The 25,499-nt window shown below is 38.5% G+C and overlaps 1 protein-coding gene across 2 annotated transcripts in view; it reads right to left on the bottom strand.

Moving 5' to 3' along the window:
• Positions 1-3,638: 3,638 nt before the first annotated feature.
• The window catches only part of LOC124168177, a 79,676-nt gene continuing 57,815 nt past the window's right edge, over positions 3,639-25,499 (bottom strand). For both annotated transcript variants that reach the window (XM_046546304.1, XM_046546302.1), the window contains exon 2: positions 3,639-5,624. In XM_046546304.1, coding sequence (XP_046402260.1) covers positions 5,220-5,624 — 405 coding nt within the window. In that variant the 3' untranslated portion in view covers positions 3,639-5,219. The remainder of the gene's footprint in view (positions 5,625-25,499) is intronic.

Raw genomic sequence — 25,499 nt, forward strand, 5'->3', positions numbered from 1 at the left:
GCGTGTTAAATATCTGATAAAGTCAGGAAGATGGGAAGCATTTTGAGAAAGATGTTTAAAAACTGAAATTTATTCATTTAAGTAAGGTCTAAGGGCATTTACTCGTAGATAGATAAACTCGCGGAGCGCTTAAATTAATTGGTTGGTTGAATGTAAGTTAGACTTGAGCTCACCCCGAAATAAACCATGATCATTACAGATATACGGATCTCTAACATTTAGGCGTAGAAATGGAGTTCCATTTGCATTTCCTTTGAGCACCCTTTGGCAAAAATTTTCCATCCGCTAAGTAAGAATTTTCGTGTGGGTGAACATTTTTATGGCCCCAAAATTGTAATTTTAAGATTCAGTCTGCCTTTGCTAAGCATAGGTACATCATGAACAAGGTGTGTTAAAAAAATAAGGAGAATTTTAGTTTTTTGTAAAAATGTTGCATTTCTTCGTTTACATTAATGTTGTCGCATTCAAAATAGTTCCCATTTGATATTATGCACTTTGTGCCGACGCTTCTTCCAATCCTCGAAACACTTCTCAAAATAAATCTTTGGGATAGCCATTAGTTCTATCAGTGATTTTTTTAAATATCATCTATGCTTGTTAAACGACGACCCTTCAAGGTTCTCCTGATTTTGGGAAATAGGGGAGATTCACGCGAAGCCTTGTATGGCGTATATGTAGGCCGGAGCATCGTCATAGTATTGTTTTGTGGCAAAAATTTACGAACAAGCATTGTAGTTTAAGCCGAAAATCCCCGAGCTCATAAGAACACGTCTAACCTTGTCGGCTGCAATAGACAAATTAAAGAATGAATACACCTGAAACTTTGATAATACTTCAGGGACATGTATAATAATGTAAAAAAATTAACAATCGAAATTTCCAAAATCGCGAGAAATACAAAAAAAAATGTTTCCCCTTATTTTCTGAACACACTTCTCGTATATGTTGGCAATTAGATTTTCAAATTATTTTTTTCGCCTGATGTTATCTGCGTAAATGTTGTCATGTTAAAGTCATTCACTGAAACCCAAAATCGTGATTAATGAAATATTTCTATTGATGGAAGGGAAAGTTACAGCGGAAACAAATATACCGCCCCTAGCCTCAAAGTAGTGCCCCGAAATATCATTCAATTCAGACGTGCCTTCAATTTCTTATCCAGAAAATTGTATGTTTATAATTTGAGCTACATAATACTGTTTGAAATTTCGTCCATAGAAATCATTAGCTAAACTTATCTTTGGTAAAATGTTATAATATTGAAACAGAACACGAAAATATTTTTCATACATGTATTCATTTAAAAAATTAATGAAAATTGAGTTCAAATAAAGAAAATGGAATATCGGCCGACATACGCCCTTGTAAACTGGTATTTTGACGCACGATTGTATGGCCAAAATTTCAGATTTTGCTCATGTTTTACGTTTTCTAGTCAATGATTTCAAGATACGCCAGAATGGAATCATTATTTTGGCATACTACTTTGTGGCCAAGAGCGATCACAATCTTTCTCATTCAGTCAATCTCTAGATTAGAATGAAATATTGCATATGTTGCCGCCCACTTTTTTATGGATAACTGACGTTTTTAGAGTTGTGATTCATTTAATTGCTCAGAATGGAACCTTTCAGTGCGGGAAAGAGTTGCTTATAGAAGTGTAAACAATAATGATCCTCGCGAGATCCAATTGGTGGACCATACTTTTAAGACCCACGGCACGAATACATGAACGTAAGACTCACCTTTTTCGCGTCGTTCGTCAGATCTGTCGTAGAAACCGTCGCCGAGTCCATATTTTCCGTTCAGATTCCGTCCTCTGGGCCACACACAATCTGCGCGAAGTACGGTGGTGCCCTGTTCCGTCTCACTCGTAGAACCGCGATGGTCTCGCAGAAAGCACTCGCGAGGGAAGCGGGGAGGAGCCGGTGTATATCACAGCCGGATCCACTGACATGCCTCCCCCTCTTTTACGGTGTCATCTTCTTGCCGTGCTGCTGGTTTGCCGGCAGGTGGGAGAGAGGGGTGGTGGATAACTCCCCCTCACTATCAGGTATCGCTGGAACGAGTAGTCTGTCGCTGTCCTTCAATTGATAGCATGAAAAAAAAACGCCGGGACGATGCACTCTCTGAGATGTTAATTTTGAAAGGCATTGTTCAGATTAGGGTAGTTTCCTTCATCAAAGAAAACGAAAGGTATTGATTGCGATTCGTTACCCACAATTAGTGTATTGATTATATACAAATTATTTCGTTTTAGAAATCCCAGTTTAGAGGAATGTTAATGGTCAATTTTAACCTCATTCGAAAAAGGTCAGATTGGCGCCCATGCGATGCCACTCCACGTGACGTCACAGGATAGTAGATGCTATTCGAGTAGTCAGGAGCTTTACATCGTCTGAGATTACCAATGCATGTATGAGGCACAGAGCTCAGGGAAACATGTCTTAATAATCACTTATTAAAATTGCCTAAGGTCGGAAAGTTTCCTTCGTTTGATAGGGTATTAATAATCCTTATTTAAGCGAAGCGCTACCTGCTAGCAGGGTACTCAGCTCTGCATCACGTCACTACACCGCGGTAATACTCTGTTTTCCTTAGCTGTAGGTTTTCCAGGAAGTCAAAAAGGGAGTGGGTTGGTATTAGTAATTTGCAAGTTACTAGCAATTTACCGCCAAAGCACAAAATACTTAGTACTCGTGGAAAATGGTCAGTAAATATTTATTTAGTATTATCTTAGAACTCCACCATAGTAAGCCTGAAAAAACTCACGTGATTAGGGTTGGTCAAGGAAAAGTTTTAAGGAAAGAAACTATTGAGACCCTGCAATCGTTCTCCGCAGGAGATCAGTAATGGAGGCAGTGATAATTGTTCATATACGTCTGTTAATAACTGGTGACTGCTGAATTCGCTCACCCTGAAAACATACGCAAACTGCTGCCGATCTGACCACATCAGCAAATGTTTTATTTTTGTTGCAACTAGGCGATGAAGATTGAAAACACTTTGAACTCCAATTCAGAAATTAGCGAACCGTAATACCATGAAATAGGGCCAGTGATAAGGAAGATGATAGCTACAGTTAGCTAAAATTTTTATTACCAGTGACCTTGGGAATGAAAAATATGGAAGTTTTCCTGTGCAGAAAAAATCAGCGTGTAGTAAAATCGATAGCTAATCTGATTGGCATTGTTGAGGTCTAAAAGAAATATTTTTGTAAATAGTACCCTATACAGATTTAGTTTCTTTCTAATAATTTTTACCTATTTTTAGTATGTTTGTGTTTGTGGATGTTGTTCAGGCTGAGCTAAATGATTAATTTCTTCAAGAAACACAGGCTTGACAGAACTCTAGTCGATAAAAAGGAATAAATTCGTTTTGTTTGAATGTTTTCGTAGTAATTATAATTTTCATTTTAGCTCATTATCATTTTTTCGCCACGCGGAACTATTGTTCAATAAGTTGACCTTTCATTTCTCATAATGAGAAAGTCGCAGATTCATGTTTTCAGACATGCATTTAGATATACTTGACTGTCCTCTTAACGTCCTTTGAAGAAAGAACGAAAATATTAGCTGTTGAATATTGGCTTTGCACCGCAGAAATACAGGAAAATGAGGGGATATGAAAATGAAGTATTTTCCGCAAAAATATTTTATTAATGCGTTATCTAAAATTGTTTCTTTATACACACGGGCTGAAATGAAGAATTATAGGATTTATGGTTCCACAACGCTGATTTGCTAGTGTGTGAAGAAAACTACTCTCATCTAATGCACTTTTCACTCACCGGCTTGCTGCAGAATTAGGATTTTACAATCGAACATCTAGCATTTTCAAGTGTTCAACTTTCACACGAACATCACCAACACAGCACTTATTCAGAACTTCTTAAGATAAATTCCTACCTTATTTCTATGGAATGTAACGATGCGATTAACAACTGTATTAAATCCTCTCCGTCACTGGTGTTTAAATCTCGTAGCTGAATCACCTCTATAGCTGAGTTCGTTGCCACTGTCACTGACCAACGCACATCTGCAAATTGGATCTCGATGGAGAATGAAATAACAGACACAGGTCTTCGCAATGTCGGAAGATGGCTGCGGCTCGCTTCGCGACAGCTTTCGAAACGAAAAGTCACGACGAAGAATACCAGTCAAGATTTTCCTTGAAGGCACACGTAATGATAACTGAAAACATATTTACGTTTGGGGAGTGCGAATTAAAATTGCATAGGCTTTCAGACTGGGATTTCTGTACATAGATGAGTCAAGATTCAGTCCGTAATATCGTGAGGAGTATGGTCAGGCTTTTGTGAACCTCCAATGACCGTGTGCACTAACACTTAGAGGGGCAAAGACCAGTCGATGATTGTCTTACAGGACCACAGGATGACTTGTGAAATATATTTTCTCGTGAAGGGTACGAGTATTTGAGGATTTATTTTTTCCTCGATCGAGCATCCTGCCTTTTACCAATCCAAGTTCTGGTTCCCTTAATATTAAGACGAAAGTTCAATCAAGAATTGACTCGCTGATGATCCCGTACATTCCCTATGATTCCATTCACGATGATACCTAAGAATGCAAAGCATATTTACAAACTGAAGGTGCTTATATACATTTCAATGAATATATTACCCAGCCCGCATCCCGTTTCGTTCTCTTCGTCACAATAACCTAAGTTCAATGCTGATTCAGCTCTCGAATGATCATGGAGATCAATAGGACTGATAATCGATCCAGAATCACTTGAAGGCACACAGAATGACGAATCAAACACATGTTTGCTTGTGGATGTTGGGAGTACATTGTTATTGGTACCTAAGCCGAGTTTTTTTTGTCCCTGTTGCAATGATAACTAAAAATACATCTACACTTACGGAGTGCGAATAAATTTTGCATAGGCTTTTAGAATGGGTTTTCTGCTAATTGATGTCCCTTACATCGCAAGGACGTAAGTTACGGCTTAGTCCTGGGATCATTGTAGCGTTTTTCTTCATCACAAAGACGAAACTTCTGGCAAGAGTCAGCTCACCACGATGACCATCCGTAGAACGGAGGATCAACTGAGAATTTCTCCAAAGACACACACTGAGTGATACTCATATTTACACTTGGAGGGCGTCAATTCGTAGTTTATTGGCATTTGCATAGAGTTTTTGTGCCCAAAACGTAGCCCAGGTATCTGCTCCCTTTAAACACAAGGAAGTATGCTCAGGCCAGGTTCAGTTCGCTGATGATAGTGTAGATGACCATCCAGAGAACCAAGGCGACCACGATGATGGCAAGGTAGATGGTCTTGTGCTGATGCCATGGACTTTCTTGCGCCACGATTGGCATTGGTCCGCCGGGTGACTTCTCCCGATAGCCCATGTTGGTGCCTTCCTCGTGAGGGGGGCAGTGGCAGTTGGGTCCCCCGTTTGTCTGGGTCATCTGCGGAGGCCCTGGCGGATCGCCCATGCCCATATTGACTGCGACCGCGCCGCCACCACCGGCCCTGTTCGAGCTCCTGCCACCCCTGGCCGCTCCCCCACCGCTGCCGTTAACCACCTCCCGATTGGGAAGACCTCTGGCGGCCAACAGGACTGCTTCTCCCCCATCGAAAGCGGTGTTATCCATCTGGGGAGAGAAAAAAACATGATAATAGTAATAACAATAATAAACGATTTTTGTCGTGGACCCTCAAGTCCTAAAGAATTTACAGAAACAAAAATTTGGTTTGCTATAAATTTAAAAAACTGCAATAAATAATAATAATTTCGAAGAACTTTAACATAGACATTAGATTCAACAGAAAATAAATAGCACTTACCATATTACAACAACAACTTACTCTCAGTGCATAACTAGAGCTGAAAGAAGTAAATAGTGTATATCTGGAGCAGAATGGAATTTGAGAAAAATAAAGTGGGGAAAGTTCACGAAATATAAAAGATGCATAGTGGCAAACGATGAGTGAAAACTAACGACAACAAAGAATTAAGGTGCATAGTAACAAACAACATGTCTGTTTACCATTTACAGGAATCTCCAGGTTTACGTTAATACAGAAGGAATAGGTAGATCATACATAATAAAAATAGCACAAAATCAAACGCGACTGAATTTAGGATACATTCTGCTTATGACCTATGCTTGAGATATGTATATGTAGTTGAATATTTTTTTTTAAATAGCCACAGATTGACATTATTTAAAATCTTCCAGGTGTGCATTCCAATAAGTTCCTCTTTATATTGTAGCTATGTAGGACTTCTTATACATTTCAGTTTTGTCTTGGGGAATCTTAGGTCAATATGCTGGGAGCGTGTTATGCGACGTAAAAGTACGTACGCATTCTTTTTAAAAGTAAAGGTATTGAGAATATACTGATGAGAGCACGATTTGAATGTTTTAGGACTAGTTTTACCTACCAGGATAGTCTACTTAACTCAGATAATTTTACCGAAAAACCGAGATAATACAACAATCGCGTTCAACAAGTTACATTAACTTGGTCAGATTACTGAGTAAATAATTTAAACTGATTTTTGAAAACTTGGATAACAAGGAATATTACCCTATTTGGAGAAACTGGCACTTCAAGGCAGAGGTTTTAACGATCGATCAGCTGGATAAAGTATTATAAGCCCCCTCTTCAAGTTTTGTATATACCCATCTGCATGGAAATTGTCATTTTAATTAACTTTTAGATTTATAGAATATGGAGTTATATAGAGGTTGCTTCAGTGTGAGAACGGTCCAGGGTGTCGCAACTGGAGTGATAGGGAGATATAAACGGCCATGTATTAGTTCGAAGGGTCGGTCAGTATTTCGCCGGCCAGACGTCCACCCAAGCTGTGATGGTATTTAAATGTGCAATCAAGGATTTTGCTTAATGGGCCACCTGTACACTGACCAAAGCATGAAGATGCGCTCGAACTGTTCCCGTGGGAATCTCGGGCTAAAATCTCTTCCCACGCTACTGACTGCGGAGTCTTAGACCAAGAGAGCCGTTTAGGAACGCCAGAAATCCAGTACTCGGGGAAAAAATCTCCTCGGTATAGCCGGCGGTTCTGATGCCATCTAGAGCTTTTGAGCATCTTCCATTGCGAACGCTTTAGTTTCTACTATTATGTGCCAGAGCCCTATCTTCGAGAATTTGGCCTAGCCTTTCGGGTCGAAGTCCAATCTAAGTTGCGTTCTGTCATTCAGGACGCAAAAATAGGGCTAAAGGAGGTTCTTTTGAGAAACAACACTGCATCATTTTCAAGGAAGATTCAGAATGTGCTCTAGCAACTATCCTTCATCGGCATATAAAAAAAAGTAATCAGATACTCTCTAGTATAATTTCATAGAGATAACACTATCTCGTTGGTTGGAGGTGTTACCTGGCTCTAGTTCGATAGTGTCATATGTGATCGCTGTATACGAGTTTCAAGGAAACTCGAAACCAAGATAACTTAAAATTTAGTGCTTTCAGAAACGGTCGTTGTTTACAGGAGACAAGGTGACTATTTGAATATTGAAACAAACGAAAAAGGTTTTCATATTAAAACAATATATCCTTGGTGGCGGGACCCGTTCCCAGGGTCATCGCTTGGCTAACGCATTCGGCTACATCTGTGAGAATTGGTTGCATAAACCCCCCGTCGCAAACACTGAAGATAAGAGTAGCCTCGATAGCTCGGTGGTCTGAGCATCTGCCCGGAAAGCAGAAGGTCCGTAGTTTGATTCCCGGTCAATGTAAAATTTTTCCCTGTGTTTTCGGCCATCATTCCCAATCCACACCGCCGCAGAGTTATCGTCATGAGTTTATCTTCCTGTCTTTTTGTTTCAATTTCTATCTGTACTCTTGTTTGAATAATCGCCTATGGCGACGAGTGAATGTGATGTACATATATTTGGGATGAGTCGATTCCACTTTTTTCTATTCCAATTCCTATTCTACCAAATCGATTCCCGATTCTCGATTCCGATTGCATCGATTCTTATTCATAGTAACAGGTGGGATATTGATTTTTCAGTAGCGTTTCTGTTAGGAAATTTTAAGAATTGAATGGCATGTAATAACAAAGATAATTAAGTGACACTAAAAGTATACTTATAAAAGATAGCGAATTAGTATCTTAGTTGTATATCCTCACATTTAATAAAATATTAAACCATTACACTGTTTGAGACAAAAATTGTTAACTTAATAATCTAAAGTCCACAATGGCTCAGGTGTGTGCCGGCCTTTATGCTCCAAGTTTATGGTCTATTTTCCAAATATTTTTTTTCCTGGAATCGATGTAATCGGAATCGACTTTAGGAGATCGATTCTCGATTCCTATTTCATACACGAGAATCGGTGGAATCGGATAGCGACATTTGGAATCGCCTCATCCCTAATATATATCTACCGGGAAAGGTGAAAATTTTCCCATATGTTTTCGCCTATCATTACGTTTCATAGGAAAAAAAACTTTTTTCAAAACTATGTTGCGACGATGCCTATGATTCATTGAGTTTTTTTCAGGCAATGCCAAGGGAAAATATGTCCGCAAATGAATCTACTTATTTGTCTCTCACAATGAAACTGAAGTGAGATATATAGGTTGCAATGTATCAGCCTCTATCGGAGGTCTAGCATATGCGGTGATCGAATTTCTCTACGCCACTGCCATGTCAGCGTCATGTGCCGGTGTTCCTATATCTCATTGTCAGTTTCATCTTTTATTTGCATTTATGTATGTAAATCCGCCAAAGCGACCTATGCAATTATGTGCATGTAAAGAAAATAATAGCTGCACGTTGAAAGTGATTATTATACCGTAAACTTTTAGCCATATAGTTATTAAGCAAATATCATGAAATTAAACCACTAAAAATAGAAATAATATTACTGATAAAACTGGATTAAGACGAAGAAAATTATGACCACGAGTGCGAATGGATTTTCCATAATGAACTGAGTGTTGACAATTTTATGGTCGATGGTAAAATAAACAATCTGATTTCATTGATGAATTATTTTTGTCTCCGAAGACCATTCCTTTGATTTTTGCCGTTTTTTTCCCCAATCTGTCAACGAATTATCTTTTTCGTATCCAAGCGAGCTTTATCAGCCAGCCTTGTGCATATCTTTCGATTTCTTCGTGTGCCCCGCACGTAGAAACTTCTTGCTTGTTGATTTTGTCTTGGGTAATTTCGGGAGGCAATGTTGCTGATTCACGCCGATGCGATGGATCACATATCAAGTCTTTTAAAGATTATTCCTTCAAAGCTTCCGGCAAAGTTACATTAAAGTTCGTTGACTGCTTTAAAACTTCAGTTATCGCACTAACGCGGAAGAAAATGGACTATTTCGACATTCCATTCGATATTTGTTCAACATCGCGTCTTACTGTTTGCGATATCAGACTCTTTCTTCGAATGCAAAAATTTTCATGAATTGAAGGCAAATATTTCTGAAAATATATTTACTTTTTCGCCTCTCGCTATGAAACTGGAATCCATTTACTGTTAACCTATTATAACCCAATGTTGCTTCTAAGTACCATTAAAAAGGTATACATTTTCAGCTTCGTTCAGGAAAGATTTAAACTAAGTGTTCCTTTGTGTTGTGAAGTATGATGACGAAATATATAGCCGCCGCAATAACAGGGTGGTTTCCAATATTTTTTTATTGCCTAAATAGAAGGACTATTACTCCCAAAGTACGTATTTAACGCTTATAAATTTTTAAATGACGATATATAAATTTCGCGATTAAATGAGAAGTGAAAATTTTCAAGCGCGTGAAAACGCGACGGCTAAGTATGAATGCTGGGAAAAGCCTGTGTGACATATTTCTGGTTTCGGCTGCCGCCGTGTGTGGCCACCATGGTGCGGAGCTATGAGCGCCGCTTCGACGCAGGCTGCTAGCAGGTAGAAGAGTACCCTGCTAGCAGGTAGCGATTGGCTTAAATAAGGATTCTTACTACCCTATCAAATGAAGCAGTTAAGAACTTTCCGGCCTCAGGCAATTTTAATAGGTGATTATTAAGAGATATTTCTCTGATCTTTGTGCCTCATGCATGCATTGGTAATCTTAGGCGATGTAAAGCTCCTGACTACTCGTATAGCATCTAGGTCCCTGTGACGTCACGTGGAGTGGTATCACATGGCCGCCAATCTGGCCTTTTTCAAATGCGGTTAAAATTGACCATTGCCATTCGTCTAAACCGGTATTTCTAAAACCAAATTATTTGTATATTATGAATACGCTAATGGTGGGTAAGGAATCGCAATTAATGCATTCGTTTTCTTTGATGAAGGAAACTACCCTATTATGGTTGATTAAAGTTATTTAATTTTAAATATAATAATTTAATATTTTAATATTTAAAAAAACGAGAAGCCTGATAATTTAATTTATTCTAGAAGCAGCTCTGGTTTAGACAAGGTTAAAACCACCTGCGACCACTGACTGACTGACCGATTCATACAAATTTTTGAGGTGAAAGAGACGAGATACGGCCAAAATTCATTGAATCGACCCCCCCTACAATCGTCTGAGACCCTGGAAAAAATTGTGGAAACGAAATATTTTCTTCATATTACGGTGCTTAAAAATTACAAAAAGTCAATGGTGTTGAGGAATTTGAAAATCGCGGAGAAGCTTGTTCATGACACAAAAGTCACTGTGGCAGCCATTGGTCCACGCCTCGTGACAGTCAGTTAGCCTGGAAGCGAAGAACTGTTTGTGATTCCTAGGATTCAATTTAGGCGCGTTAGATATCATGAAAAAAAACGATCTTTAACTCTTTAACGTCCAACGGACATATGTCCCAATTTTTAAAATTCTTTCAAAATTAAACGAGAAGGTTTAGGATTGTAAGAATTGCTTCTAATTAAGAATAGGCTACCGGCTAAGTTTTATATTCTTTTTCTGATATACTGTATATATTATAGTTTCCACATCGTTAAGAACTTTCAGTTGAAATTCTGTTTACGAAGTGCAAATTTGATATTTTATAACAAAATCAATGAGAAAGTCAATTATATCAGGAGTGTCGGTTTCTCCTTTACTCGTACCTAGCCTGTGGAGTTAGCACGGATAAATCCGTATTTGTGATTTAATTTAAAAAAGATTGTGTTTATATGTCATGGAACACATATGTCCCTATGGACTATAAGGGCGCGAGAATTGGTACATAATCCTAAAAACGTAATTTGTTGTGCATTCTAATGGCTGCAATCTTTATGGACCCGAAAGGTTTAAGGGACAAACGGCAGACAAGAGTTGTAAGAACTGAAAAAGTGACTACCCAGACGGCACAGAATCCTCCGTATCTAATTCGTATGCAGATAGTATCCATTGACTACCGCTCCGTCGCTTTTTGTTAATGGATACTATCTGCATACGTATTAGATACGGAGGATTCTGTGCCGTCTGGGTAGGGAATGTAAGGGGGGGGGGATTGCGAGCCCCCCAAAAAGCGTTAGATAGATAGGTACCTGGTATTACCCTCTGCCGTAGATCCCTAGGTTATGATGAAGGAATTTCGATAAAGATAGGCCATCACGGGTGTCCTTGTTGTAAACAAATTTACCTTAACCTGAAGGATAATTCGTCAGTTACAAATAAGAATAATGTGGAATTTTTAGTATTTTAAATTATGCTATTTCAGGTTCACCTAGCGAGCTCTCCTGCATCAATAAACCCTGAATGTATCACAGGCATCGTTGTAACATAGCTTTGAAAAATCACTGGTTTTATTTATATGAAACGTAATTAATAGCGGTGGTAATTGCGAGCCTGATTCCGTTGTTTCCTTAATGGTCAGGAAAGCGAAACAACTCTGGCAACCCCGATATTGGGATTCATCAATATAATTATCTCGCTGACGGGACAGCTGGTGGTATATTGCACTTGGGTCCTATGGTCCGTCGACTTCAAGGTTGCCAAATAAGATTTCCGGTTATCTCTTTAGTGGATCTCGTCTCGTCCTTGTGATCGTGAAGATGTCCACTATCTTGGTTTGTGTCATCGCCGGAAAAGATGTCTAAAAGGAGTTATCTCTTAAAGAACGTTGAACTTTGAGAGATATTTCTGTTTTTGATGCGATGATATTAACTGCAATTTTCTTTTCTCTGAATTTTCTTGCGATTATTCCTGGTACGAAGTACGTGCCTTTGCTGGAAAATATTTTCGGAAACATGGATCGGTAACATATGGGACCTCTTACCCGTTATCCGTCCACAAAATTCACAATGAAATTGATGGCGAAAGGAACCACATTCACATAATTGTTTTTTTTTAACATTGACATCCACGCCCCTGTTTTGGTGCGTTCACTTCGCTATTAGGTTCCTTTTCTGTAGATTTCCATCTTTTGTATTTGATTTGACAGGTAATGCGTTTAATTTACGAGAAAAAATGAAAACATGAATTCTTGTTGCTCTACTAATTTATTTCCACGGTTCAGGGCCGTAGCAAGGATTATTGGTCTGGGGGAGGCGTACCCAAACTATGACCAGCGGGTCACATTCGGCCCGATAGAAAAGTCTTACACTTCTTGTGTGTATACTTAAAATTCTTACGATTGGCTCACCTAATCTGGAGCGAAATTTTTAAGTCTAAACGACAGTATCATTCTTTACACTAATTTGGATGCACAAAACTCAAGGTAGGAATCTATTTAGTTTACCCCAATTTTTTCCTACAAGGTATTTTTTAATTTTTCCATGTTTGCACTCTAATTTTTGAGGGAATTAAATTATTGACACTGATTTGTTCTTTTTAAATATAAAATCAACAGATTTAGGCGTTACTTGGTGGAACGATGAGATATTCATGGTTAAATAAAAACACAGTACTATTCCACAACCTTATAGTTAGTCTTGATAATGACGTTGTAACGTTGAAACTAGTAGACTGCAAAAATATAAGGTTGTGGAATAGTACTGTGTTTTTATTTAACCATGAATATCTTTTTAAATATTTTTTATTCCTTCGGCCCGCATAAATGTGGGAAATGTATGATGTGGCCCTCACATGGAAAAGTTTGAAGACCCCTGGTCTGGGTTGAGGGACAGGTTGTCAGGTCGGGCAACAGGTATACGTTAGTGGGTGAGGGTGTAATGAATACAATTTCAAAATGCTTGCAGGTCAATTTGCCCAGGTAAGGCGGAAATTCTCCCAGGTCGAGTGCTGCTGCTGGATAAGATCTATCAAAAAAGTTATCTCTCAAAGAAAGTTGAATTTCAATTGCAGAAAGATATATCTGTTATTGATGTGGTGATATGAAATGCAATTTTCTTATCTCCGAATTTCCTGCGATCGTTCCTGGTCCGAATTAGATGCCTATGCATGACAATGCTGATGGAAACATGGATCGATAACGTAAGGTAATACCATTTAATTGTTATCCATCTACAAAATAAGTAGTGGAATTGATAAGGAAAGTTATCACATTTGAATACAAATTTGTTTGAAAAAATTTGACGTTTACGTCTCTGTTTTGGTGCGTTCACACAATACGTTAACTTACGCGAAAAATGAAAACTTAGATACGAACTTCACTAATTCATTATGGTCGTTCAAAAATCATACTTAATTTTAATAATACATATTGGCCTTATCCGTACCTCCTTGTAGATTGAAAGAGACCCAGTTTTTTTGTCCTTGAAAATGCATACTTATATTATCACTTGTACAGAAAATGTTTTTTCAAGGTTCTGCTTATTAATTAGTTTATCTTTTTATTAAAACGATTTTTCTTGTACGGCTATAACGCCAATTTAAAGTGAAAATTTTAACTAAATATAAAATGGCACAAAATTCAATAACAATATAAAAACCAAAAAAAAAACAAGTGAGAGTGGAAATCCATCAATAAGCTCACAAATGGGACAAAAAATGAACGCTAAAATTGCTGAATGATAAGTTTAAAGGTTCAATGGAGGGAGTGAATGAATTTAGAAAGGAGTACAGGCGATATAAAGGCGATCGCTTGGTTAGGGAGATAATGGAAATAATTTGAGAGAGTAGGGAAAGCGAGCGGGTGGAAAATCATTTTCCAACATTTTTAAGCACCTCTAACCTTTGGCCTACACCTGCCTATTTTACAACATTTTAAGTCCCTCTAAACGTAGGCGGGGATACACTCATGCTGCTTTTATCTATTGAAGCTCAGGAAATATTTTCGTTCTTATTCAGCCCGTCAACTTTAATTTTCACTGGATTCCCACCAAGTTACGTTCATCGAATAACCTTTGCTGCGTGTAAATTTATATTTCGCCTGGAGGAATAATAAAATCGTCATGGGGACGCGGAAGAATTTCTTCCTGGAGCGAAAGGATTGGTCGCCACATGACAAGCATTTAGGCGGGAGTTTCACTTTCTCTGTTCCTTCGTAAGCAGGTCGGAGAAAGCGAAATGTGAGAGGCAAGCCGATTTTTTTTCGCCGCACGGTCGGACATTACCATTCCTTCGCCTCATTGTAACATAACTGGTGGTGAAGCAGTGATCACCACTTACGACCATGCATGTATCGCTTAGAGTTACCGAAGTGACGTGGACAACTGTTGCAGGAGTGGTTACTTTGGTCTCCTGGACCAATATAAAATCTGCGTTATTATTACTTATGAAAGGACAGTTTTCTCACTTGATATAATATACAATGTCTCAAAACAATTGTCTCTAATATTATTCAGTTAAAAGTTTAAAAAAATATAAAAACAGGTCATTTTCATCACGGACGTAAGGTGGTTGAATTTTTTTTTATTTCCGTATTACCGAAAACAGTACAAATTGGCCTTTTATATAGGTTTTTATATCACAGTTATATATGCACGAACAATCTAACCCCGGATTGGGGTAAACTATCCAAGCGGGACTCGAACCCACGACCTCTTTTTCGGCAATCGAGGACAGAGCATCGTGGCTGGCAATAACCCTGTGACCTCGCGATAAAACGTGTTGATTCCCAGTGGAGAAAGTTTGTGCAGAATTATGTTTGAAGTACTTTAAAGTATGTGCAGAGTTGCATTAATTAAGATTGAATGTGCTTAGAACGTTCATAGAACGTACAGGGGTCGTTCCTCGCTGCACTAACTTTGAACATGTATGAGGTGAACATTCTAAGCATATTCACTGAACTAAGTAAGAGAACTACGGCAAAGATAATTGATTTAGCACATTATTTGACTGAATTCCGCGGGTTTTACGATCCAAGGTGCAGGTGGGGTGCGAAAAACGTCTCCCAATTCACATAATAAATTAAATAATTTTGCCAAAATTCTTCTGAATCGTAAAAAAACCACCTCACTGAGGTTTTGGGGAACTAACTAAAAACATTTTTTAAATTATCTTTCAGATAATGCTCATTTCTCCTTTTGGCATGACATTATACAAGGGATAAAGGGGTGACACACTTGCCTTTGGGTCCGAAAGTGGCTCTATGAGTGCAACTACTTACACGAATTAAAATGTGAGCTCTTGCAGCCGAGAAGATATATGACTTAATTGAAGGTTCTGAGGAGTATGGCCTGCAGCCTGTTACTCATCGTCTGCATTATGAGAGAGATGTAATTGCCGGTCTGAGAAACCGGGAGTTTCCTACATAGGGTTTGAAAAATTCAAGCTGCAAAGTACTCAGTTTTGCATCACGGGCATCACTCGCCATTTAAGTGATTCGCGGAATTGCTGTGAAGAAGAGAGATGTATATTGGCTCCGACTGGGATTTGCTGCCAGATTTGAATTGCAGATTGCGTCAACTTGTTTCAGTTTGATGAAAAGAGGTCTCTTCCATCGATATAACGGGTGTTTCAAAATGAACATCGGGGTTTTAACACTTTTTAAATACAGTGGAACTTGGTTAAAACGGCATCGGCTGTAACGTCAACTCGGGTTTAACGTCACATTTTATACAGACCAGCCAAAATTGAACATTATATGTTGTACGAAAACCCGTTTATATCGTCAACAAATGTTGCGACGCTCGGGTATAGCGTCAAAAATTTTGCGATTCTTAGGTTGCAAAAGTGGTAGTGTGATTGTATCATGTCCCAAAGTTCATAGAAACCATATGTAGAAGTGAATATCATTTTTTTATTATACATATTCCAATGTACGAGTAGATTTCAATAAACAGTGTTGTATATAGCAGAACATTTGCGTCTTTACTTTGTCCTTTCACTCAGATTAGAGGCTGCTTTTTTTAATAACGTCACTCAGATATAACGTTAAAAATCTTCTGGTCCCTTTGATGACGTTATAACCAAGTTCCACTGTATTTATTTCACAACAAATTACAGACATAAATCATATATTGAATTAAAGAGCAACTCAGTTTTACATAAAAAGCCCACCATTGATTAATGTGAGCGCCATTCTTCACACGGCAAGGCGATATGCGAATTCTTCTCAAACGTTTATTTGAACCTCTCGAGGTTGCAACAGCTGCTTCAATCCTGTTTTCTAATTTGGAAAGGTCAGCTGGTAGTGGATGAACGGATGTTTATACAGTAGATTCCGTTTAATGGGTCCATCGGTTACTTGGGGCAGCCGCTCAATTGGGGCAGATCTTGAAGAGCAAAACCCAATAGAGGAATATCCCAGAGTATTCTCCGCTTAATTCGGACAGCATGCCGCTTTATTGGGCCATGAGTCGGCGACATAGACTCTAAACTCGCGACGAAATTAAAATTTTTTGTTTTCAGAATACTATTTTTTTTAATTTTCCTCCTTCGATTTTATTTTTCACAAATTGTCCTATTCTTGCCCTATTTTGAAAGCTCTTGTTGTTATACTATCCGTAAGAGGATAGGACTTTTATTTAATAGGACTTAATAAAAGACATTCATTCAGCGTCGCCCGAGGCTGTGAAAAATATTTTTATCAAAAATGTTATAGTCCTTAAAAATGATAATAAATTAACAAAAATCGCTGATTTATTAATCAAATTAATAGTTTAATAAACTTATGTTGCATTATAAACATTCTTTAGTCTTCTTTCTAGCATTTCAAAGTTTTTTATGTCCATGTACAAGAGAGTTCGCCTAATTGGGGCAGCCGCTTAATTGGTGCAAAGTGCAAAAGTCCCGATATGTCCCAATTAACCGGAATCTACTGTATTACCTGAAGGATCACAACAGAACTTAATACGGAACGCACGTTCCACAGTAACTACAGATTGCGTCTTTGCAAATTGTGAAATACAAAAAACTTTCTTTTCACTAATCGCCATCTTAGTTACTAGCGCTTTATAACGGATGGCGGTGGAAACATTTTTTTCATGTTAATTGTTGCCAACAAATAAAACTGTTTGAGTTGCTCTTTCATTTGATACATGAGGGGTCGAGAAGCCAAGGGGTACAGGTGATTTTTTGCTCAACAGAGTTAGGTAAAGTTAATTGTTAGAAGAAATGCACAACAATTTGGTTGCCAAGGGATACGAGTGAGTCTCTGTTCTGTGCTGACATCGAGTGGAAAATCGAACGAACTACTAAATATCTAATTGATTCCGTTTGTTTTCTGTGCCTAATTCCTATACCTAACACTGTGTAGAAAAAAGAAATCACTCGTAACACCTTGGCTCTCACCCACTCATATCATTTATAGCTGTAAGTTAAGTGTAATAAATATTGTAAATCATAGGTTTTAGTTCGCGTCGAGAGGGAAATGTTTGCCGTGCTACGAGTAGCATAGGAATATGTATTTTAAGCCTCCCTGTACGGAGCTCTTTTTTGGGGAGGAGTTGCCCTCGTATACACGTCCCTCTGATTTGGGATTCAACTCAACGGCATCCGGCCATTAACCCGTCCACTGGACTAAACCTTGTGACCCTATCTTAGCACTAGTCCACGGTCAACTTCTTGCGCTACCAGTGTTTTTTAAACCAAATATTGCTTTTGATTTTCAATAATTAACACTTCAATAAGACTAACTTACATCCTCTAAATATTGTAGAATTTTAAACGGATTTATCGCGTTCATAATAGCAAAGTTATTGAACACAAGGTACTCCGCTATTCATTTTGAAAACCCGGCGTAAGAGGTTTCTTTAATCGATAAATAAAATATTTCATTAATTGATACATAAAAGGTTTCGTTAACATTAATATCCAATTTGAATCAAAATTTCATGATTTATCACAGTGCGTTGTGCAATTCAACATAATATCCCCCCAAAACCAAGCTCTAGTTAAGGCTCTTTTCACTAGCAACGTAGAGACTAAAGGAGGATCAATTTTCAGTCGCACGCTCAGTCTTGGCGACTCGTTACCAGGGTGGTTGAAATTGTTGGAAAGAGATAGATTAGATTATTTTGGGAAAATATCCTGTTCTGCTGTAAAGGCAAGACCGCCGAGTTCTCCCGATAAAGTGCTTCCGGAGCTGGAGAAGGTCAGTGACGGCCTGGAAAGAACACAGTTGATGGAGATGGAAATACATGTAGGGTTTATGCATGCCAGAGGAACACCACTCTGTAACTGATTGGGTTACATAGATGTCGCACCGTTAATTTAGTCAAAAAATAGGTTTTTCTGCATTAGAGGTAAAAAATCGTATTTTTCACCGACATTCAACTTCACAGAGGACTACTTTTTAACTGATTGGGCTAAATAAATGACGTACCGTTAATTTTGTCAAAATGATAGATATTTCCGTTTTAGAGACAAAAATTCTTATTTTCACCGGTTTTCACTTGGCAGAGGAGCACTACTCTATAAGTGAATGGATTAAATAGATTTAGTATCGTTATTTTTGTCATAAGATAGAATTTTTCCAAGGTTATCAAGCACCGCAATGCAGTAGATGTATAGACCATTCGGAATGAAAATCGATCAGAATTATTCCGAAAAGTGCCAAGCAAACATTAACCCCTTAGTGAAGCCTTCGGATCCCATATGAAAAATCCTGGGAGTACAAATTTACAACGGGAAAGGAACTGACCCTTCCTACCCTGAATGTGTGATTTAACTCGCTTGGGGCTTACTCCGGGGTGAGATCAACCCTTTCGGAATGAAAACCGATGGGAATAATACTGAAGAGTTAAGCAAACCCCGCGTGGTATTTGAAATCGCAATCATTCGGCCAAGTGTCCCGACGCTGTACCAAGTTGGCCACCGTGCCAGGGATGCCGACTTACAAAAAATATTGGGGGGCCCCAAACCGGGGATCTTGCCCCAGGAAATTTCATAAGTAGTGAGTTTTTAGTTTTTTAAGCATTTAGAAGAGTCATATGACCAACATTAGATTCCTGATAACTCGAATCTCGATATCTGGACACTGGGGAAAATCGGCAAGCCTGATACATTTTTTCCTCTCACCCATAACGAATTTTTGAGGGGGCTGGGACCTCCTCAGGCCCCATGGAGTCGGCGCCACTGCACCGCACCCTCTGTTTACGCATTATTTACTCGATTTTGCTCGCTAGGGGGGCTGTGCCGCCCTCCTAGACCCCCCTGCGGCCTTTTCATCCCTCTCTATGACGCAACACCGTTTCTCCCTACCTTGCTAAGATAATAATTCACGAAATAGTGTAATTGTATGGTTTGGCCAAAATTAAAAAATTAAAAGTACTCCGATCGGGTTTCTGACGATTTTAGAGGGTTTCGATTCTTTGGCTTTTTATCGTATCTCGTCTCGTTCACTCCATACATTTGTATGAGGAGATTACAAGGAGATTATCCCTGAACATTATGTAGTCCGACCCAAAGTTTGCCTACCACGAGGGAGGAGACCCCATTTGAAGTGAAAATCACGAAGCGCCTTTGTCGCTTGAACTCAATTGTTGGAGATGTTGGAGATCCTTGCACTCACATTTTATCCTCTTAATAGCGGTTGGCGAGGGCGCTCATTTGGACGTCCCACGTTGAAAAGTGACGATCTCGTCTGCCACCGATGTGCGTGAGCTTAAATCGTAGCGCTATGCAAATGAATTGGAGCGTCGCAATTGTTGCTGAGCTTCCAATTGGAGCGCTCAGCGTCACAATGTCTGTTTGAGTGAGGTCTTCCCCTGTACGCGCGGTTTTGGTCCTTATTCATGTTACAGTATTGCCTAAGATTTTTCGAGTGATTATATTATAATACGAACAAATTTTCTGTTGACTTCAATTTTAGGGCTACTTAAAGGTAAAATGCTGACTTCAAAACTGTTGTTAATTTTTTCCCCCACGTCAAGTGTTTTCACTATTCCTTGTGTGATTGTGACCACTCTCTGCTAGATTGAGCGTCGATCACACGAGGCATCAATGCTCTCCAATTGGCTGACATTAACCTTATGCGACTATTGACGGGTGACTGACGCCCTAGGAGGCCAGGACAGGTGCATTGTTGTCTAGTTACGCCGGAGTAATTTTAGTGAGACTCAGGCACTTAGTCCAAAATTTTCTTCGTGGGGAGCTACAATGCTGAGCGAGTTGAATCTCTGGTATTTTTTTGTCCACTCACAGGCATCGGTAAACCACTCATTCGTCGGTAATATCAATCTGTATGGGCAGTATATAAGGTAAGATTTCCAAAAAGAATTTATATAAAATAAAAAAATTTACTTATTACCAGAATGGTAATTCAAACCGCTATCTGAGCTTTTGTGCATTATATAAAAAATCAAGTATTAAGTTTCTACTTTAAACAAACAGCCCTATACACCAACAACGATACACTTGCGTAGTTTTTAATAGTTTACTGTAAACTGGCTGGTTAGGGTCATCAAGTGAAACATTAAATTCATTCAAATGCGAATTTCGTATGAAATATGTTACAAAAAGAGGGTACCCTGTTGCTTAAACATTTTCCATTATAGACAAAAACTGAGGTTATTTTCTTATGCAGAGACCAAAACTTAGTCAAAAATAAGTCTCAGATCCAAGACAACAAATTGGTCGTTCCCTGGTGTAATATTATACGATGGACGGTGTTTTTCGAATGTGTAGTAATCAGAGATGTAAAACATAGCGAAATTTCGTTCCACGAACCGCTCCGGAAGTGTTCGTTGATCGTGTGAGAAGACTTATCTGAATGAAAAATAACATGGACAAAACATGTAATTTAGAATTAAAATATGGGAAAGACATCGATGCGGCTAGAAAAAAATTCAACTCAATTATGTGCGGCATTTTGGTGTTAGTTCTGAAGAAGATAGATAGATGGGATGGGGTATGTTTTAATTTTTTTATAAACGCTCCAGAGCCGTTAAGCTAATTTTTCGTAAAGTTCTTTTCTTAATTTTTCGGTAATCTATAAAGCATAAAACCCACTTCCGACCACTCACTGACTCACTCTCTCACTCACTCATAAAAATGTCAGGCGTGAACGAGACGAGAATCGTCGAAAAGTAAAAATGCCTCCCTCTAAAATTGTCGAAACACTAAATTTTCTTCTTGCTATCCATCGATTCTTTTAAAATCATACATGAGGTTTAGTTTAAAAAATGGCCACCCAAATCCGATGGCGTCGGTGCAATCCTTTAAAGGAAGGAGAATGATAGAAAATGATAGCAAAAATATTTTTTGAGTGAGCAAATGAGAGTTCCTTTTGTAAACCAGCCTTCACAGTCGCGAAATTACGTCGTTTTTATGTTTCCGAATGCTTCTTTTTTGGCGATTGGGACTGGCAAGCCAGTAACTGGGTGACCGGTTGTTTCGCTGCGTGTTTTCCGTAAGTGAGACGTGGTCGGTCGCCTCAAACAGTTGAAGGGTTTTCCCCGCACGTGCGAACATTTCCTTCCGTGCCCAGACTACGAATTCGCTGACGCGACGAGCATGCGCAAACCAGACCGTTTGTCGTATGCACGCACTCAAAGATATAAAGGGAATTTCGGGAGGAATCTGCATTACTTCAAGAGGTGGTAGGGGAGAAAATTGTATGCAACTGTCGTCCATAAACATGGTGTCGCTGTCGAAACTCCTTAGTATTTGTAGCCTTTAGTGCGATTATAATTGTCTGAAGCAATTAATATTTGAGCTTAATTAAACTGTGGTTTGAGCCAGTATCAACAATGCCATTGCGCAATCTCACCTATTTCGAGATATAATGAATCAGACATTGATAATTGCACATTTTCGTCCAGAATTAATATACCTCAATACCCTAAAAATTCAGAGAATTAAAGGAAATGTCGAAAAGGTCCAAGTCCCAAGAAAAACAGTTTAATGGTATTTGCAAAGTGTATCCAAAACATGGCTCATTAAAGAAGGAGTTGCGACCCCATGTTTATGGGCTGAAAATGCTTAAAATTGTCTCCCTATCACCTCCAGAAGTATTGTAAATTCCTACTGAAACACCCAGTATACGTCCTGTCAAAGGCGTAAAAACATTATCTCGATGTTCGGCTGGTTCAGAATTTGGAATACGATGTGTTTTCGGAAAATAACCGGAAGTTAAGTTTTTTTTTTGAAAAAATTCATTTATTCATCCACATTAATTGAATCGCCTTCAAAAAAGTCCTCATTAGATGCTATGCGCTTGTGCATGCGATTCTTCCTATCCTCGAACACTTCAAAATTCTATCTTTGGGATAGCCTTTAGATCTTTAGCTTTCACTCAGTAGGTTTTCGCAGGTTTTTCACGCCCCCCTTTTTGTGTGGGCGTTTTCCTGCAGTGGGTTTTTTCGCTGAAGGACCCTTATCCTCATGTTTTTTTCCCACAAACAGAAATCTTTTTTCCACAAAATTTTCACATGCAGTTGTTCATATTTTTGACATTTCACAAATATTGTATATTGTATAATCTTTGTATTGTAAATGTTTGTCTACTATTTTTTAATATGTTCGCATTGACGCTATCGAGGGGTTAGGTGGAAGAGGGGACTTCTTAGTCTCAACCTCAGCCGAGTAAAGGCATTTTATTATTATTATTAGATCTGGCTGACATTTCTTTTAATGTCATCTATGCTTGTAAAACGACGCCTTTTAAAGGTTTCCTTTGGGAATGGGAAAAAGTCATACTGAGCCATGCCTGGCGAATATGGAGGCTGTGGAATCATTAGAGAATCGTTTTTGGGCATACGTTAGTGGACGAGGGCGAAAAATATATTGTGAACTATTTCAAGCAATGCGTCCATCCACGTCTGAAATTCCGCTGCCGCGTTTTCGTCCGGGGTCACTGAGCGGACTTTTGGGCAGAGAATAGCGTTACGTTACGCAATTCGCACTGAGCAAAGTGAAGGGCGATAAGCATGTTAAATATTCCGACCAAGGAGATTATTCCGCATTCACGAATTTTGGCTGAAATAGTGTATCTGAGGAATCACATTATATGGCAGCCGCGTTCAAGCCGGTAAAATAAGTTCGTCCCAACCAGCCAGTTAACAATATAATAATTTTGGACCGCATATATTTGCGTGGTTTGAGTAGTATGTTGTTTGTGTCAGCAAAAATTTGTGGTTTAATATTGAGAACATCGATAAGAAACATGTTTTTTCGTATAAAAATTAATTGCCGAAAAAGTATAGTTTTGCAATTTTCTTTTATATTTACTTTTTTCATTTTAATTTAATTATATTTCTTTTTTCATCTCTAGTAGCAATTTCCATAATTTTGTATACTTTTTTCTTCTTTTCTTTTTTGGATATCATTCATCAAACGATAAACTTTATGTGAAAATTGAATACTAATGAATAAGAAGAAGAATAGACATAGTAAATACTTTAAGAAGAGTGACTTGATGAGGCAGAATTTATGTTGTTGGATTTGTTGGATCATAATTCCAAATGACGATAAGTAAAGTGTTATTTGTTGCCCCGAAGGCTGAGCATAAAATTATTAATTAACTGGTTGCCTTCACGGAGTTTATGGCCGGAAAGGGTATTGAGAATATAGGTGAATTTTGAAAGGTTCAGGAGAAAAGCGTGCGCGAGATGTTTAAATAAAATATATGGCTGTGCGTGGTATGTTGTTTTAAAAAGTCTCCATGAAAATTTAAATATAATTTATCTAATTACATTTTATTTTAAATTTAATTTTGCATTGTTTTCGCTTCGTAAATATTAATGCTTGAACTCTCATCTTTTGCTTCGTCCCATCGTAACTTTCACGTACTGTATTCACCAGCTTAGTCATAGTTAGACAAATGTGCGGCTGTATCTCGGCATAAAAAATGTATACCTCAGAATATGGTGGAGGTTACATTTTCTAGAGGTCTTGGGAAAGAATCATTCGCAAAATTGAGCCAAAATAGGAGTCCTCGACGTTGTTTGGTAGAGACACCGATAGGCCAGACTCTGAGGATAGCACCTATATTTAGAGGGCCATTACCATCAGTCGGCACTTTAGCGCGGTCAAAATAGACATTGACCCTCGCATAAATTCCCAACAAGCTACAAATTAACAGGACCTGAAATAACTGGAGCTGTCCAATAATTTTGGGAAAGCTCAACAATACAGTCATGCATATTACGGAGAATACAGCCCTAGCTAACTTTCCAACGGCTTTTTCTCAGGAATGGTAAATCTTAGAGAAAAAGTACCATGAAAATTTGGTAGATAATTTTCTGATTTGCAATTTTTGTCCGAACGTTTTTTTTAATCGTAAAATTAACCGTTTGGCTAAAAAATGCAATGGTTTATTTTTGCATTTTTTGGCCATTTGCCCACCCCGATTTAAAGGCCGAATATTGCTCTTTTCGGACGTGTGGAAATAAATAAATACATCTTAAAAATAAAAAAAATCGATGCAGCTAACCTGTAAGGTATGGGGAGAACTGCAATCCAGTGCTACGAAACCTTCCGGTAGAGGTTCCGGTAGGTATTTCTCTTCTTGAGCTTTATTAATAGTATTAATACTGATGAATAATAATCATGTCTTCTCGAACGATATATCTGTGAAAGTGGCCCTTCTTCTTCTCCGTAAAATCGTGTACTCAAATTGGTGCTGCAAGGGTCGTTGAGTACAAACCTCCCAGGACTTGTCGCTCCATTTCCGCTCCACATGTGGTGAGGGGATATCTGTTCCAGGAGGAAATGACTTTGGGGATATTGATATGCATTCGAGGTCGTTATGACTTCCGCGCAGCTCAAAAACATATCTGCCTTTGTCTTATTCTTCATGGGTCAGCACATATTTTTCACGTGCAATTCGGCGATAAGTGTTATCGTTAAGGGAATGGAAGTGGTACGAAAAGACGTGAAAGAGGGCTATTTCTTAACGTAAGGGGTGAGTGCAGATTATATGCGTGCACAAATTTTGTCCAGTCCGAGGTGATTTTCTTTCTGTATGTGTGCTCTTCTGTTTTATCTCATGCTCGCTGAAGGTACGTATGTCGTTAAATAAGTCTTTAGAAAAAGTTATAAAAGGAAATTATATCGCGTCAATTTTTAATACATTTAATTATAATCTCTTTTCGACTCTATAAACTTTTGTAAGCATTTTTCCAAGTATTTTAAGCCGTCTTAAAAGCAGAATTTCGGAATATCCTCAGAATTGGCATTAGCTTGGGGATGATCTCCTCCTATGACGTAAACCTTTGCCAGTCAAGACATATCTTCCAGTTTTGAAATAAAAAAAAGTAACTGGAGGCCAAATCTGGTGAATATGGGTG

Source organism: Ischnura elegans, chromosome 11 (genome assembly GCF_921293095.1).
Source record: "Ischnura elegans chromosome 11, ioIscEleg1.1, whole genome shotgun sequence".
Lineage (NCBI taxonomy): Eukaryota > Metazoa > Arthropoda > Insecta > Odonata > Coenagrionidae > Ischnura > Ischnura elegans.